At 50.1% G+C, this 11,528-nt stretch overlaps 1 protein-coding gene across 1 annotated transcript; it reads right to left on the bottom strand.

The window, feature by feature from the left end:
• Positions 1-3,142: 3,142 nt before the first annotated feature.
• Positions 3,143-8,393, bottom strand: LOC142917124 (MAD2L1-binding protein-like). The gene is made up of 2 exons (XM_076061818.1): positions 8,022-8,393; positions 3,143-5,570 (listed from the first exon to the last, which is right to left on the bottom strand). Exons 1-2 carry the CDS (start codon positions 8,172-8,174, stop codon positions 5,055-5,057), a joined length of 669 nt encoding a protein of 222 aa, XP_075917933.1. The 5' UTR covers positions 8,175-8,393; the 3' UTR covers positions 3,143-5,054.
• Positions 8,394-11,528: the final 3,135 nt, after the last annotated feature.

The following is an 11,528-nucleotide window of genomic DNA, read 5'->3' on the forward strand; positions in this document are numbered from 1 at the left end:
GGCTCACGTGAAGCGGAGCCACACGCCCGGCGGTCATCGTGGCCCGTGGCTCCAGCTAGCGGGGTCTTTGTGCTGTTCACCGGGCCGCGAGCAGTACGGGGACACGGGCTCGCCGGGCCTCACTGGGCGCTCTGTTCGCCGCAGTTCGGCTCCATTGTGCCGTGTGGCAGGCAGCCCGCGGCGGGCTGGGGAGATGGATTGTTGTGGCGGGCACTCGACAACAGTGGCACACACGTGCTCGAGCGGTGTTCTCTAAGGCCAGTATGCTCTGTGTATTTTAACACACACCAGGGATTGAGTATGGTCTGTGGATTTAACACACGCTATGGGTTGGTATGCTCTGTGGATTTAACACACGCTATGGGTTGGACATGGTCTGTGGATTTAACACACGCTATGGGTTGGGCATGGTCTGTGGATTTAACACACGCTGTGGGTTTGGTATGGTCTGTGGATTTTTACACACGCTATGGGTTGGGTATGGTCTGTGGATTTAACACACGCTATGGGTTGGGCATGGTCTGTGGATTTAACACACGCTATTGATTGGACATGGTATGTGGATTTGACACACACCAGGGATTGAGTATGGTCTGTGGATTTAACACACGCTATGGATTGGACATGGTCTGTGGATTTAACACACGCTATGGGTTGGGTATGGTCTGTGGATTTTTACACACGCTATGGGTTGGGTATGGTCTGTGGATTTAACACACGCTATGGGTTGGGCATGGTCTGTGGATTTAACACACGCTATGGGTTGGGCATGGTCTGTGGATTTAACACACGCGATGGGTTGGGCATGGTCTGTGGATTTAACACACGCTATGGGTTGGGCATGGTCTGTGGATTTAACACACACCAGGGATTGAGTATGGTCTGTGGATTTAACACACGCTATGGGTTGGGCATGGTCGGTGGATTTAACACACGCTATGGGTTGGGCATGGTCTGTGGATTTAACACACGCTATGGGTTGGGCATGGTCTGTGGATTTAACACACGCTGTGGGTTTGGTATGGTCTGTGGATTTTTACACACGCTATGGGTTGGGTATGGTCTGTGGATTTAACACACGCTATGGGTTGGGCATGGTCTGTGGATTTAACACACGCTATTGATTGGACATGGTATGTGGATTTGACACACACCAGGGATTGAGTATGGTCTGTGGATTTAACACACGCTATGGATTGGACATGGTCTGTGGATTTAACACACGCTATGGGTTGGGTATGGTCTGTGGATTTTTACACACGCTATGGGTTGGGTATGGTCTGTGGATTTAACACACGCTATGGGTTGGGCATGGTCTGTGGATTTAACACACGCTATGGGTTGGGCATGGTCTGTGGATTTAACACACGCGATGGGTTGGGCATGGTCTGTGGATTTAACACACGCTATGGGTTGGGCATGGTCTGTGGATTTAACACACACCAGGGATTGAGTATGGTCTGTGGATTTAACACACGCTATGGGTTGGGCATGGTCGGTGGATTTAACACACGCTATGGGTTGGGCATGGTCTGTGGATTTAACACACGCTATGGGTTGGGCATGGTCGGTGGATTTAACACACGCTTATTGGTTGGGCATGGTCTGTGGATTTAACACACGCTATGGGTTGGACATGGTCTGTGGATTTAACACACGCTATGGGTTGGGTATGATCTGTGGATTGAACACACGCTATGGGTTGGGTATGGTCTGTGGATTTTTACACACGCTATGGGTTGGGTATGGTCTGTGGATTTAACACACGCTATGGGTTGGGTATGGTCTGTGGATTTAACACACGCTATGGGTTGGGTATGGTCTGTGGATTTTTACACACGCTATGGGTTGGGTATGGTCTGTGGATTTAACACAAGCTATGGGTTGGGTATGGTCTGTGGATTTAACACACGCTATGGGTTGGACATGGTCTGTGGATTTAACACACGCTATGGGTTGGGTATGATCTGTGGATTGAACACACGCTATGGGTTGGGTATGGTCTGTGGATTTTTACACACGCTATGGGTTGGGTATGGTCTGTGGATTAACACACACTATGAGTTGGGTATGGTCTGTGGATTTAACACACGCTATGGGTTGGGTATGGTCTGTAGATTTTTACACACGCTATGGGTTGGGTATGGTCTGTGGATTTAACACACGCTGTGGGTTGGGTATGGTCTGTGGATTTAACACACGCTATGGGTTGGGTATGGTCTGTGGATTTAACACACGCTATGGGTTGGGCATGGTCGGCGGATTGAACGCAGGTCGGTGGATTTAACACACGCTATGGATTGGACATGGTCTGTGGATTTAACACACGCTATGGTTTGGGTATGGTCTGTGGATTTAACAAACGCTATGGTTTGGGTATGGTCTGTTGATTTAACACACGCTATGGGTTGGGCATGGTCTGTGGATTTAACAAACGCTATGGTTTGGGTATGGTCTGTGGATTTAACACATGCTATGGGTTGGGCATGGTCTGTGGATTGAACACAGGTCTGTAGATTTAACACGCTATGGATTGGACATGGTCTATAAATTTAACACACGCTATGGTTTGGGTATGGTCTGTGGATTTAACACAGGTCTGTAGATTTAACACACGCTATGGATTGGACATGGTCTGTGGATTTAACACACGCTATGGGTTGGGCATGGTCTGTGTATTGAACACAGGTCTGTAGATTTAACACACGCTATGGATTGGACATGGTCTGTGGATTTAACACACGCTATGGGTTGATCATGGTCGGTGGATTGAACACAAGTCTGTGGATTTAACACACGCAATGGATTGGACATGGTCTGTGGATTTAACACACGCTATGGGTTGGGCATGGTCTGTGGATTTAACACACGCTAAGGGTTGTGCATGGTCTGTGGATTGAACACACTGCATGGGTTAACCATGGTCTGTGGATTGAACACACTTCATGGGTTGAGCATGGTCTGTGGTTTGAACACAGGCTGTAGGGTGGGTATGGTCTGTAGATGTAATATGCTTTGGGTTTAGCAGCGACTGTAAAAACACGATTTAAAACTATGTTTTATTCTACCAGGTAAGGCCTGCTGAGTTATATAGCTCTTTTTCAAAAGCCATCTGGACATAACTGATAGCTCAACGAAGCGGTGTATGTGGAAATTTATAGCACCCAAATACTAAAATTTAACACACATCTGGTTAACAAGTGGCATATGCTGCTGATAGGTTGACCAAGGCGACACCAGTAATTTGGTTGTTCTTGAAACCGTCTCCTATGTACTGGGTGAGGTTTAGCACTTGGCCAGTGCAGGACTTGCGCGGCTGGAAATCAGATTGTTCTGGAAAGAGTTGTTCCTCCAGTATAGGTGATTGCTGCTTCAAGATAAGTCTCTCAAAAAGTTTGAAGAGGTAGCAGAACAAGGACATTGGTCAGACGCTCTTAGGGTCAGATGGGTCTTTTCCTGGCTTTGGAAACGTGACAAGTCTTCCGTGTCTTGGGTATGAGCAAAGAAATTTAACATTCTCAAGAGCCAATCCCTTGTTTTTAGTGCAACATTCTTTAACTGTTCAGTGCAGATGTCCGAATGCCTGCTGCCTTGACAGTCTTTATACCCTTGATGGCTTCCAGTGCCAATAAAGACCGGTAAACTCTTTCCACTGCAGTTCATCCAGCATGAGCCTATGAGTCTTGCAAACATTAAAACTTTTCAACATATAACATTCACCATGTATATGCTTTCGGTAAAATGAAAACAAAAACTATTAAATAAATGAACTATTAACATTATCATGAAAACCAGCACTGTTCAATTACTCTGCATGACATTTTGCAAAGCACCAATGTTGTGGGTAACGGCTACAAATTGACAACTTTTATGACAAAGTTTATCTCACAAAATAATCAGGAAATAACATTTTAAAAACCATAATCAGTATAGATTATCACAATGTGATGTTATTTTGGAAATGGATAGTGTTATTTCGTAATTGCTTATGCCTATAAAGTAGAGAAAATGGCTATTATTCCCCACAAACTTTGTTACCAAAGCACATACTTTGCTTTTGAGGGGGGGGGGTCGACAATTTTCGGGAACCTTTTATATCAAATATTTACTCCCCAATTTCTTAACTCTTTAGACTTCTGCAAGCCTCTTATAATTTTGTTAGTGGAGAAATGGGCAAACGGCCCACCAGGCTTTCACAATAGCTGAGTATCTGTGTATGTATATGTAATGCTTCCACAGAGTACTTTTTCGCTCTTGTCTTGATAAATTGGCCGCAGACATGGCAAAATGCGTCTGCCGGATGCTTGCAGCCTCTTGATGCCATCTCAGAAAAATGCAGATATGTATCCACTTAGGCAGCTGGAACTAAACTGAACTGGTGGGCTTAAGGCCCCTGTATTTATACTATTTATATTACTGGAAAGTTCCAGAATGTTCTAGAAGTTACTACAAGTTTACTCAGCACTGAATCTATCTGGAATGTTCTGGAAAATAGGATAATTTCTAAATATCACTCTCCTGGTCACAAAAGCAAAGTTTGTGGGGAATAATAGCCATTTTCTGTACTTTTGAGGCATAAGCAATTAGGAAATAACACTCACTACCCAGGAACAAAAAAAATTGTGTTATTGCAGACCTTGAATCGTACGATGTACTAAAGTGTCCCCATACCCTGGACACCCTTGCAAGCACTATATTCCAGCTCGACTTCCCTGGCTTCCAACTGCCATGGGAACAACGGGGCAGCACATACCCGGACCCACACGAAGCACGCGAGTTGCAAACGCCCGATGCACAAGTTGCGAATCAGAGACTCTCCTGTGTGCAACTGCGGCTCCGAAATTAAAACCACGTAGCGCGTGAATTCGCACTGCCCCAAATATAAACGTGAGACTAGGCAATTTAATGGATGAATACGTTTACGGCAGAATCTTTAATAGTTGGCCTTGATTGACCATAAGGAAGGAGATTCAGATATAATATTGAAATAAGTAATATTAAAATTTGCAGTATCCCTAGAATTTTGGCCTAGCTGGTCCCATCCATCAGCCCCTCTAACCCTGGCCTGACCCACTGTCCAGGACGCCCTTGATGGCCACAGGGGCCTGGAACCACACGCAGTCGTTCTCGCATGGCTGGCCGAGGGCCGTGCCCAGCGGCTCCTCCAGGCTGTTGCTAAACGCGACGACGACCCTCCTCCCGCGGTTGGGCAGCTTGTAGTTGAGCTTGGGATTGAACCAGTCGACGCCGCAGTCCCTGTGCGCCCACAGCAGCAGTGTGGCCGAGGTGACAGGCAGAGCGCGCGGCTCGCCAAACACATTCTGCACGAAGAGTGAGTGAAACACGTGGCGGCTGTAGCGAGCGTGGCACAGTGAATCGCCGCTGCCTCCCAGCGCCAGCTCGTGGAAGTCCAGCTCGTAGAGCTCAAGCGGCGACATGGGGCTCGGCCCTAGCAGGATGAGGACCCGGGGCACGTGCGACAGGGAGAAGAGCGTCTCCAGGTGGCCGCTCAGCTCGCGCAGGGCCGTCAGCATGCGTGCTTCTTGCCTTAACCTGGGGGGCACCTCTGCCTGCAGGGAAGAGGGGAGGGAGGCGTTCACACCAGGACGAAAGCCACGGTCTTCAGCCACCAACAGAACTGCTGCCCTGAGATGCAATTGCGGATATTATAAACATCACGTCCAGCATTATTACGTTGTGTCCCACATCAATATATCCACCTCTACCATCACCGTCACCACAAACTAGAGGCCGACCGAAATTCGGTTTGGGCGCCGAAAGTTGGCAAATGGCCTCTTTCGGCATAGTTTTGGTTTCGGCCGAAAGTAAATTTTTAACTTTCGGTCTGGTTTCGTTTTCGGTCGGCCTCTACCACAAACATCGCAACAGTCACCTGTCACACCATACTATCACCACCACTATATCCGGCACATATTATCCATCATCACATTCACCTCCACCATCACATTTAACATCAGCAGCAACATCGACTATCACCCCATCCAACATTAAACTGCCACCTCGCCACCATCGCCACATGTACGAGTCCTTAAGAGATGCTGTAGTTCAGCGACTGTACTCCATGGGTACAGCATCATCTAACACGTGAAGGACACCAGCCATAATGATAAAATGTATCTTTACTTTTTATAATCTCACTAGCTTGACTACCTGGCTGCGCCCGGGACGCCCGGCCGTCTTTGTCTCCCCAGTGGCGATGTTCACACACCACACCAGTTACTCGTTTGAGTCGACCTAGGGGAGGCCCAGGACCGGTTCAAATAATCGTGGTGGCCGTGAGCGGGAATCGAACTCGGGTCGCCGGGTTTGTAGTGCGGCGCGCTAACTGCTACACTACAATGCGTTACTCTTCCACACACACACAGACACACACAGACACACAAACACAGACAACGCTAACCACTACACTACAATGCGTTACGCTTCCACATGCGTGGGTCACGTGACAGAACTGAAATCACAGCTCACTTGCCGTGCAAAAAATAAATGCATTATTGAGCTCCCCAACCCCCCTCCGAAAAATAAGAAAGTGTATTTTTATAATTTTTGCATGGTGTACAGTCTGGAAAGTACCCACATGGCAAATTTCCAGTTTGTTGCATGTCGGGAAGTACGCTAAACATTTCGAACAGACACACAATCACAACTTTGCCTTTTATATATATATGGAGATTTCTATTACTGTATAAACATCACCGAAATTATTAAAACCTTAATTTCATGTCGAATGTAGCCCGCTCGTGTCCACCCTTCGCGTCCACAGCCGCTCCGCCTCCACACACGACCCGGGGTCAGGTCTAAACCAATCGGTGACCTTGCGCCCACACACCGAAACCCAAATTGCTGAACCCTCAAAGCCTACACCCCTGCACACTCCACCCCTGCACACTCCACCCCTGCACACTCCACCCCTGAACACGCCACCCCTGCACACTCCACCCCTGAACACTCCACCCCTGCACACTCCACCCCTGAACACGCCACCCCTGCACACTCCACCCCTGAACACTCCACCCCTGCACACTCCACCCCTGAACACTCCACCCCTGCACACTCCACCCCTGAACACGCCACCCCTGCACACTCCACCCCTGAACACTCCACCCCTGCACTCTCCACCCCTGAACACTCCACCCAGCACACTCCACCCCTGCAGACTCCACCCCTGAACACTCCACCCCTGCACACTCCACCCCTGAATACTCCACCTCTGAACACGCCACCCCTGCAGACTCCACCCCTGAACACTCCACCCTGCAGACTCCACCCCTGAACACTCCACCCTGCACACTCCACCCCTGAACACTCCACCCCTGAACACGCCACCCCTGCAGACTCCACCCCTGAACACTCCACCCTGCAGACTCCACCCCTGAACACTCCACCCTGCACACTCCACCCCTGAACACTCCACCCTGCATACTCCACCCCTGCACGCTCCACCCCTGAACACTCCACCCCTGCACACTCCACCCCTGAACACTCCACCCCTGCACACTCCACCCCTGAACACTCCACCCCTGCACACTCCACCCCTGAACACTCCACCCCTGCACACTCCACCCCTGAACACTCCACCCCTGAACACTCCACCCTGCACATTCCACCCCTGAACACTCCACCCCTGAACACTCCACTCCTGAAAACTCCACCCCTGAACACTCCATCCTGCACACTCCACCCCTGAACACTCCACCCCTGAACACCCCACCCCTGCACACTCCACCCCTGAACACTCCACCCTGCACACTCCACCTCTGCAGACTCCACCCCTGCAGACTCCACCTCTGAACACTCCACCCCTGAACACTCCACCCCTGAACACTCCACCCCTGCAGACTCCACCCCTGAACACTCCACCCTGCACACTCCACCCCTGAACACTCCACCCTGAACACTCCACCCCTGAACACTCCACCCCTGAACACTCCACCCTGCACACTCCACCCCTGAACACTCCACCCCTGAACACTCCACCCCCACCTCACCACTCCCCTCACCAGGTGGCTGTGGAAGTGCAGCAGCTGCGGGTAGGGAAGCGGCAGCTGGCCGCGCTGGTACAGGGCGTGAGCGAAGATCTCCCAGACCAGGGCGCCAAGGCTCCGCTGGCTCACGGCGCCGCGCACCGTCACCTCGCAGCGCCGCGCCGACATCGCCGCCACTCTTCTCTCCTTCCTCCTCCTCTCCTTCCTCCTCCTCTCTCCTCTTCTTCCTCTTCTTCTCACTCCCCTCGCTCGCCCGGCTCCGCTGGCCCGTTAGTCGTCTCCCAGTTAATAAACTGAACAGTTCAAAACGGCGTCACGTGGCCTACCCACCGGAAAAGGGCACGACGGGAAGAAGGGGCGCGGCTTAGGTGAGGGGAGGGGTTTGGTGAGGGGTTTGGTGAGGGAGGGGTTTGGTGAGGGGTTTGGTGAGGGGAGGGTTTTGGTGAGGGAGGGGTTTGGTGAGGGGAGGGGTTGGTTAGGGGGGTTTGGTGAGGGGAGGGGTTTGGTGAGGGAGGGGTTTGGTGAGGGGAGGGGTTTGGTGAGGGGAGGGGTTGGTTATGGGGGTTTGAGGGGTTTGGTGAGGGGAGGGGTTTGGTGAGGGAGGGGTTTGGTGAGGGGAGGGGTTTGGTGAGGGGAGGGGTTTGGTGAGGGGAGGGGTTTGGTGAGGGGAGGGGTTGGTTAGGGGGGTTTGAGGGGTTTGGTGAGGGGAGGGGTTTGGTGAGGGGTTTGGTGAGGGGAGGGGTTGGTTGGGGGGTTTTAGGGGGGTGGTGAGGGGAGGGGTTGGTTGGGGGGGTTTGAGGGGGGTGGTGAGAGGCGTTGCGTGGAGAGGTAAGGGGGAATTTTTATTTAAAGCTTTCGTGACTGCAGTAATTCATATTCTTAGCTCTTTCGGTAAAGTCACGTTGAAGGGAAACAATAAAATAATAAAATATATACAAAACAATAAAAATTCTCACGACGTTTCGACCATAACACAAACGGTCATCATCAGGTGTGAAAAGCAATGGCAAGAAACATTTGAAAGAAGTGTCGGTATTTATTTATTTCTAAACGGGTGTTTTATTTCTTTTAAAAAAAACCAAAAAACCGTTAGCATCACGGGCAGTGATTTGGCAGTTTATTTAGAAGGACAAGTCCATCTATGTTCTGAAAAGAGGAGGGGGAAGACGAAAAATTAATGTTTGCTGTCTGAAAGAGCTGAGAATAGGTTAGCGGGAGTTGAGGGGAGGGGTTGGTTGGGGGGGGTTGAGGGGGGTCGTCAATGTAAACATGAAGATTGATGAGGGGACTGACCATCGTTGAATAAGTGACTGGATGGAGTGCTGCATCAACCATAAACCTACTCTACATTGAATTATAACAAGCACAGCGAGGTAGGAACTGGGTGCCGCAGTGTTGAGATGTTAACTACCTCGCCTGGTATACAGGTCGTGGGTTCGATCCCAGTCCTGACACCTGGATATTTGGAGTTTGCATGTTCTCCCCGTGGTCACATGGATTTTTCTCCAGTACCTCCGGTTGTTCTCTCCACATTTAGAAACATGCATCGAGAGTATATAGCTCCTAGAAATTTCCACATGATAAGCCACTTCATTGGGCTATCATTTGTGGCCAGATCGCTTCTAAGAGCTGTATAGCTCAGTGGGCCTTGCCTGGTAAGCTAAAAATAATTTAGTTTCAGTTTGGGGGTGGCTCCCCACCCCAGACAGGTTCACATCACAAGTCCTGCCGAGTGCTCACCTTCTCCACCTTCTTCTCCAGGATCTCCTTGACCACCTTGCAGAGATTCTCAAACTTGGCCTTGGCCTCCTCCTGTCTCTTTTTCTCTTCCTCATCTTCCGGAAGCTCCATGCCCTCCTTGGTGACGGAGACGAGGGTCTTCCCGTCAAACTCCTTCAGCTGCTGCACGCAGTACTCATCGATGGGCTCCACCATGTACACCACCTCCAGGCCACGCTTGCGCACGCGCTCCACAAACGCAGAGTTGGCCACTTGCGCTTTTGACTCGCCTGCGAGCTAAATCGCGGTTCACAAATTAGCCTTCCGGCACCACGGCCTCGTCTAACGGTTTGGCAAATTCCCGCTCAAATGAGCATCGCGACGATGCTCATCTCCCGTTTACAGTCCCATTCCAAATTCCTTTGGCGAAGACTAATCTAAAGGAGAACCACTGTTAACAACCACAAAGTGGAATGCTATTTATAGACCGAGGGACGATTAACAGTCTGCAAAGCTTCACAATTAGATTACTTGTACAGTCTACACTTAAATTCAATACTTGGGCAACGTTCTTAGCCAGGAAGTGCTAGCAGGCTGTGTGAAGAGCAGCGTGTGTCGTGCAGCAGTGCGTGTGTGGTGCCATGGAGTGTGGTGTCGTGGCGCGTGTGGTGCTGTTGGCACGTGCGTGTCTGCCCGCACCGGTGATGTAGTAGATGTGCTTCTGGTTTTCTTTCATTCGAGACACGTAGTCCTTCAGCGAGCACATGTCCTCGCCCGACATGGACGTATGGTAGCGGAGCAGCTCCGCCAGCTTCTTCCGGTTCTGAGAGTCCTCGTGGATTCCCAGCTGTGGGGAATAACGATAAAAGGCAGAGCGACAGGGTCAGATTTCCCCCTGACGAACTGAACGACGGGAAAAGCACGAATCGCAAAATATTCAAATCCACACCGCTGCAGAAATTCGGCAAATGGTGAGAGCATCCACCTTGATGTTTTTGGAGAACTGCTCATAGAACTTCTTGTAGTTATCTTTGTCCTCGGCGAGCTCCGCGAACAGCTCCATGGACTTCTTGACGATGTTCTTGCGGATCACCTTGAGGATTTTGCCCTGCTGCAGCATCTCACGCGAGATGTTGAGGGGAAGGTCCTCGGAGTCCACCACTCCCTTCATGAAGTCTGCAAACGGTGAACATTCACGGCTTTAGTATTTATCACTGTAAAAACTCTAGAGAAACCATTGAATAGAAGTGCTTTAAGGGAGGAAAAAAATGACATTGTTTACGAGTTGCTCTCAAGCCTGCATGCATCCCCGCTTACTGGATTTAACACACGCTATGGGTTGGGTATTGTCTGTGGATTTAACACACGCTATGGGTTGGGTATGGTCTGTGGATTTTTACACACGCTATGGGTTGGGTATGGTCTGTGGATTTAACACACGCTGTGGGTTGGGTATGGTCTGTGGATTTAACACACGCTATGGGTTGGGTATGGTCTGTGGATTTCACACACGCTATGGGTTGGGCATGGTCGGCGGATTGAACACAGGTCGGTGGATTTAACACACGCTATGGATTGGACATGGTCTGTGGATTTAACACACGCTATGGTTTGGGTATGGTCTGTGGATTTAACACACGCTGTGGGTTGGGCATGGTCTGTAGATTTAACAAACGCTATGGGTTGGGCATGGTCTGTGGATTTAACAAACGCTATGGTTTGGGTATGGTCTGTGGATTTAACACATGCTATGGGTTGGGCATGGTCTGTGGATTGAACACAGGTCTGTAGATTTAACACGCT

The sequence above is a fragment of the Petromyzon marinus genome, unplaced genomic scaffold (genome assembly GCF_048934315.1).
Source record: "Petromyzon marinus isolate PM22_M1 ecotype Great Lakes invasive population unplaced genomic scaffold, UKy_Petmar_22M1.pri1.0 PM_G_Scaffold_42, whole genome shotgun sequence".
In the NCBI taxonomy this organism is placed as follows: Eukaryota; Metazoa; Chordata; class Hyperoartia; order Petromyzontiformes; family Petromyzontidae; genus Petromyzon; species Petromyzon marinus.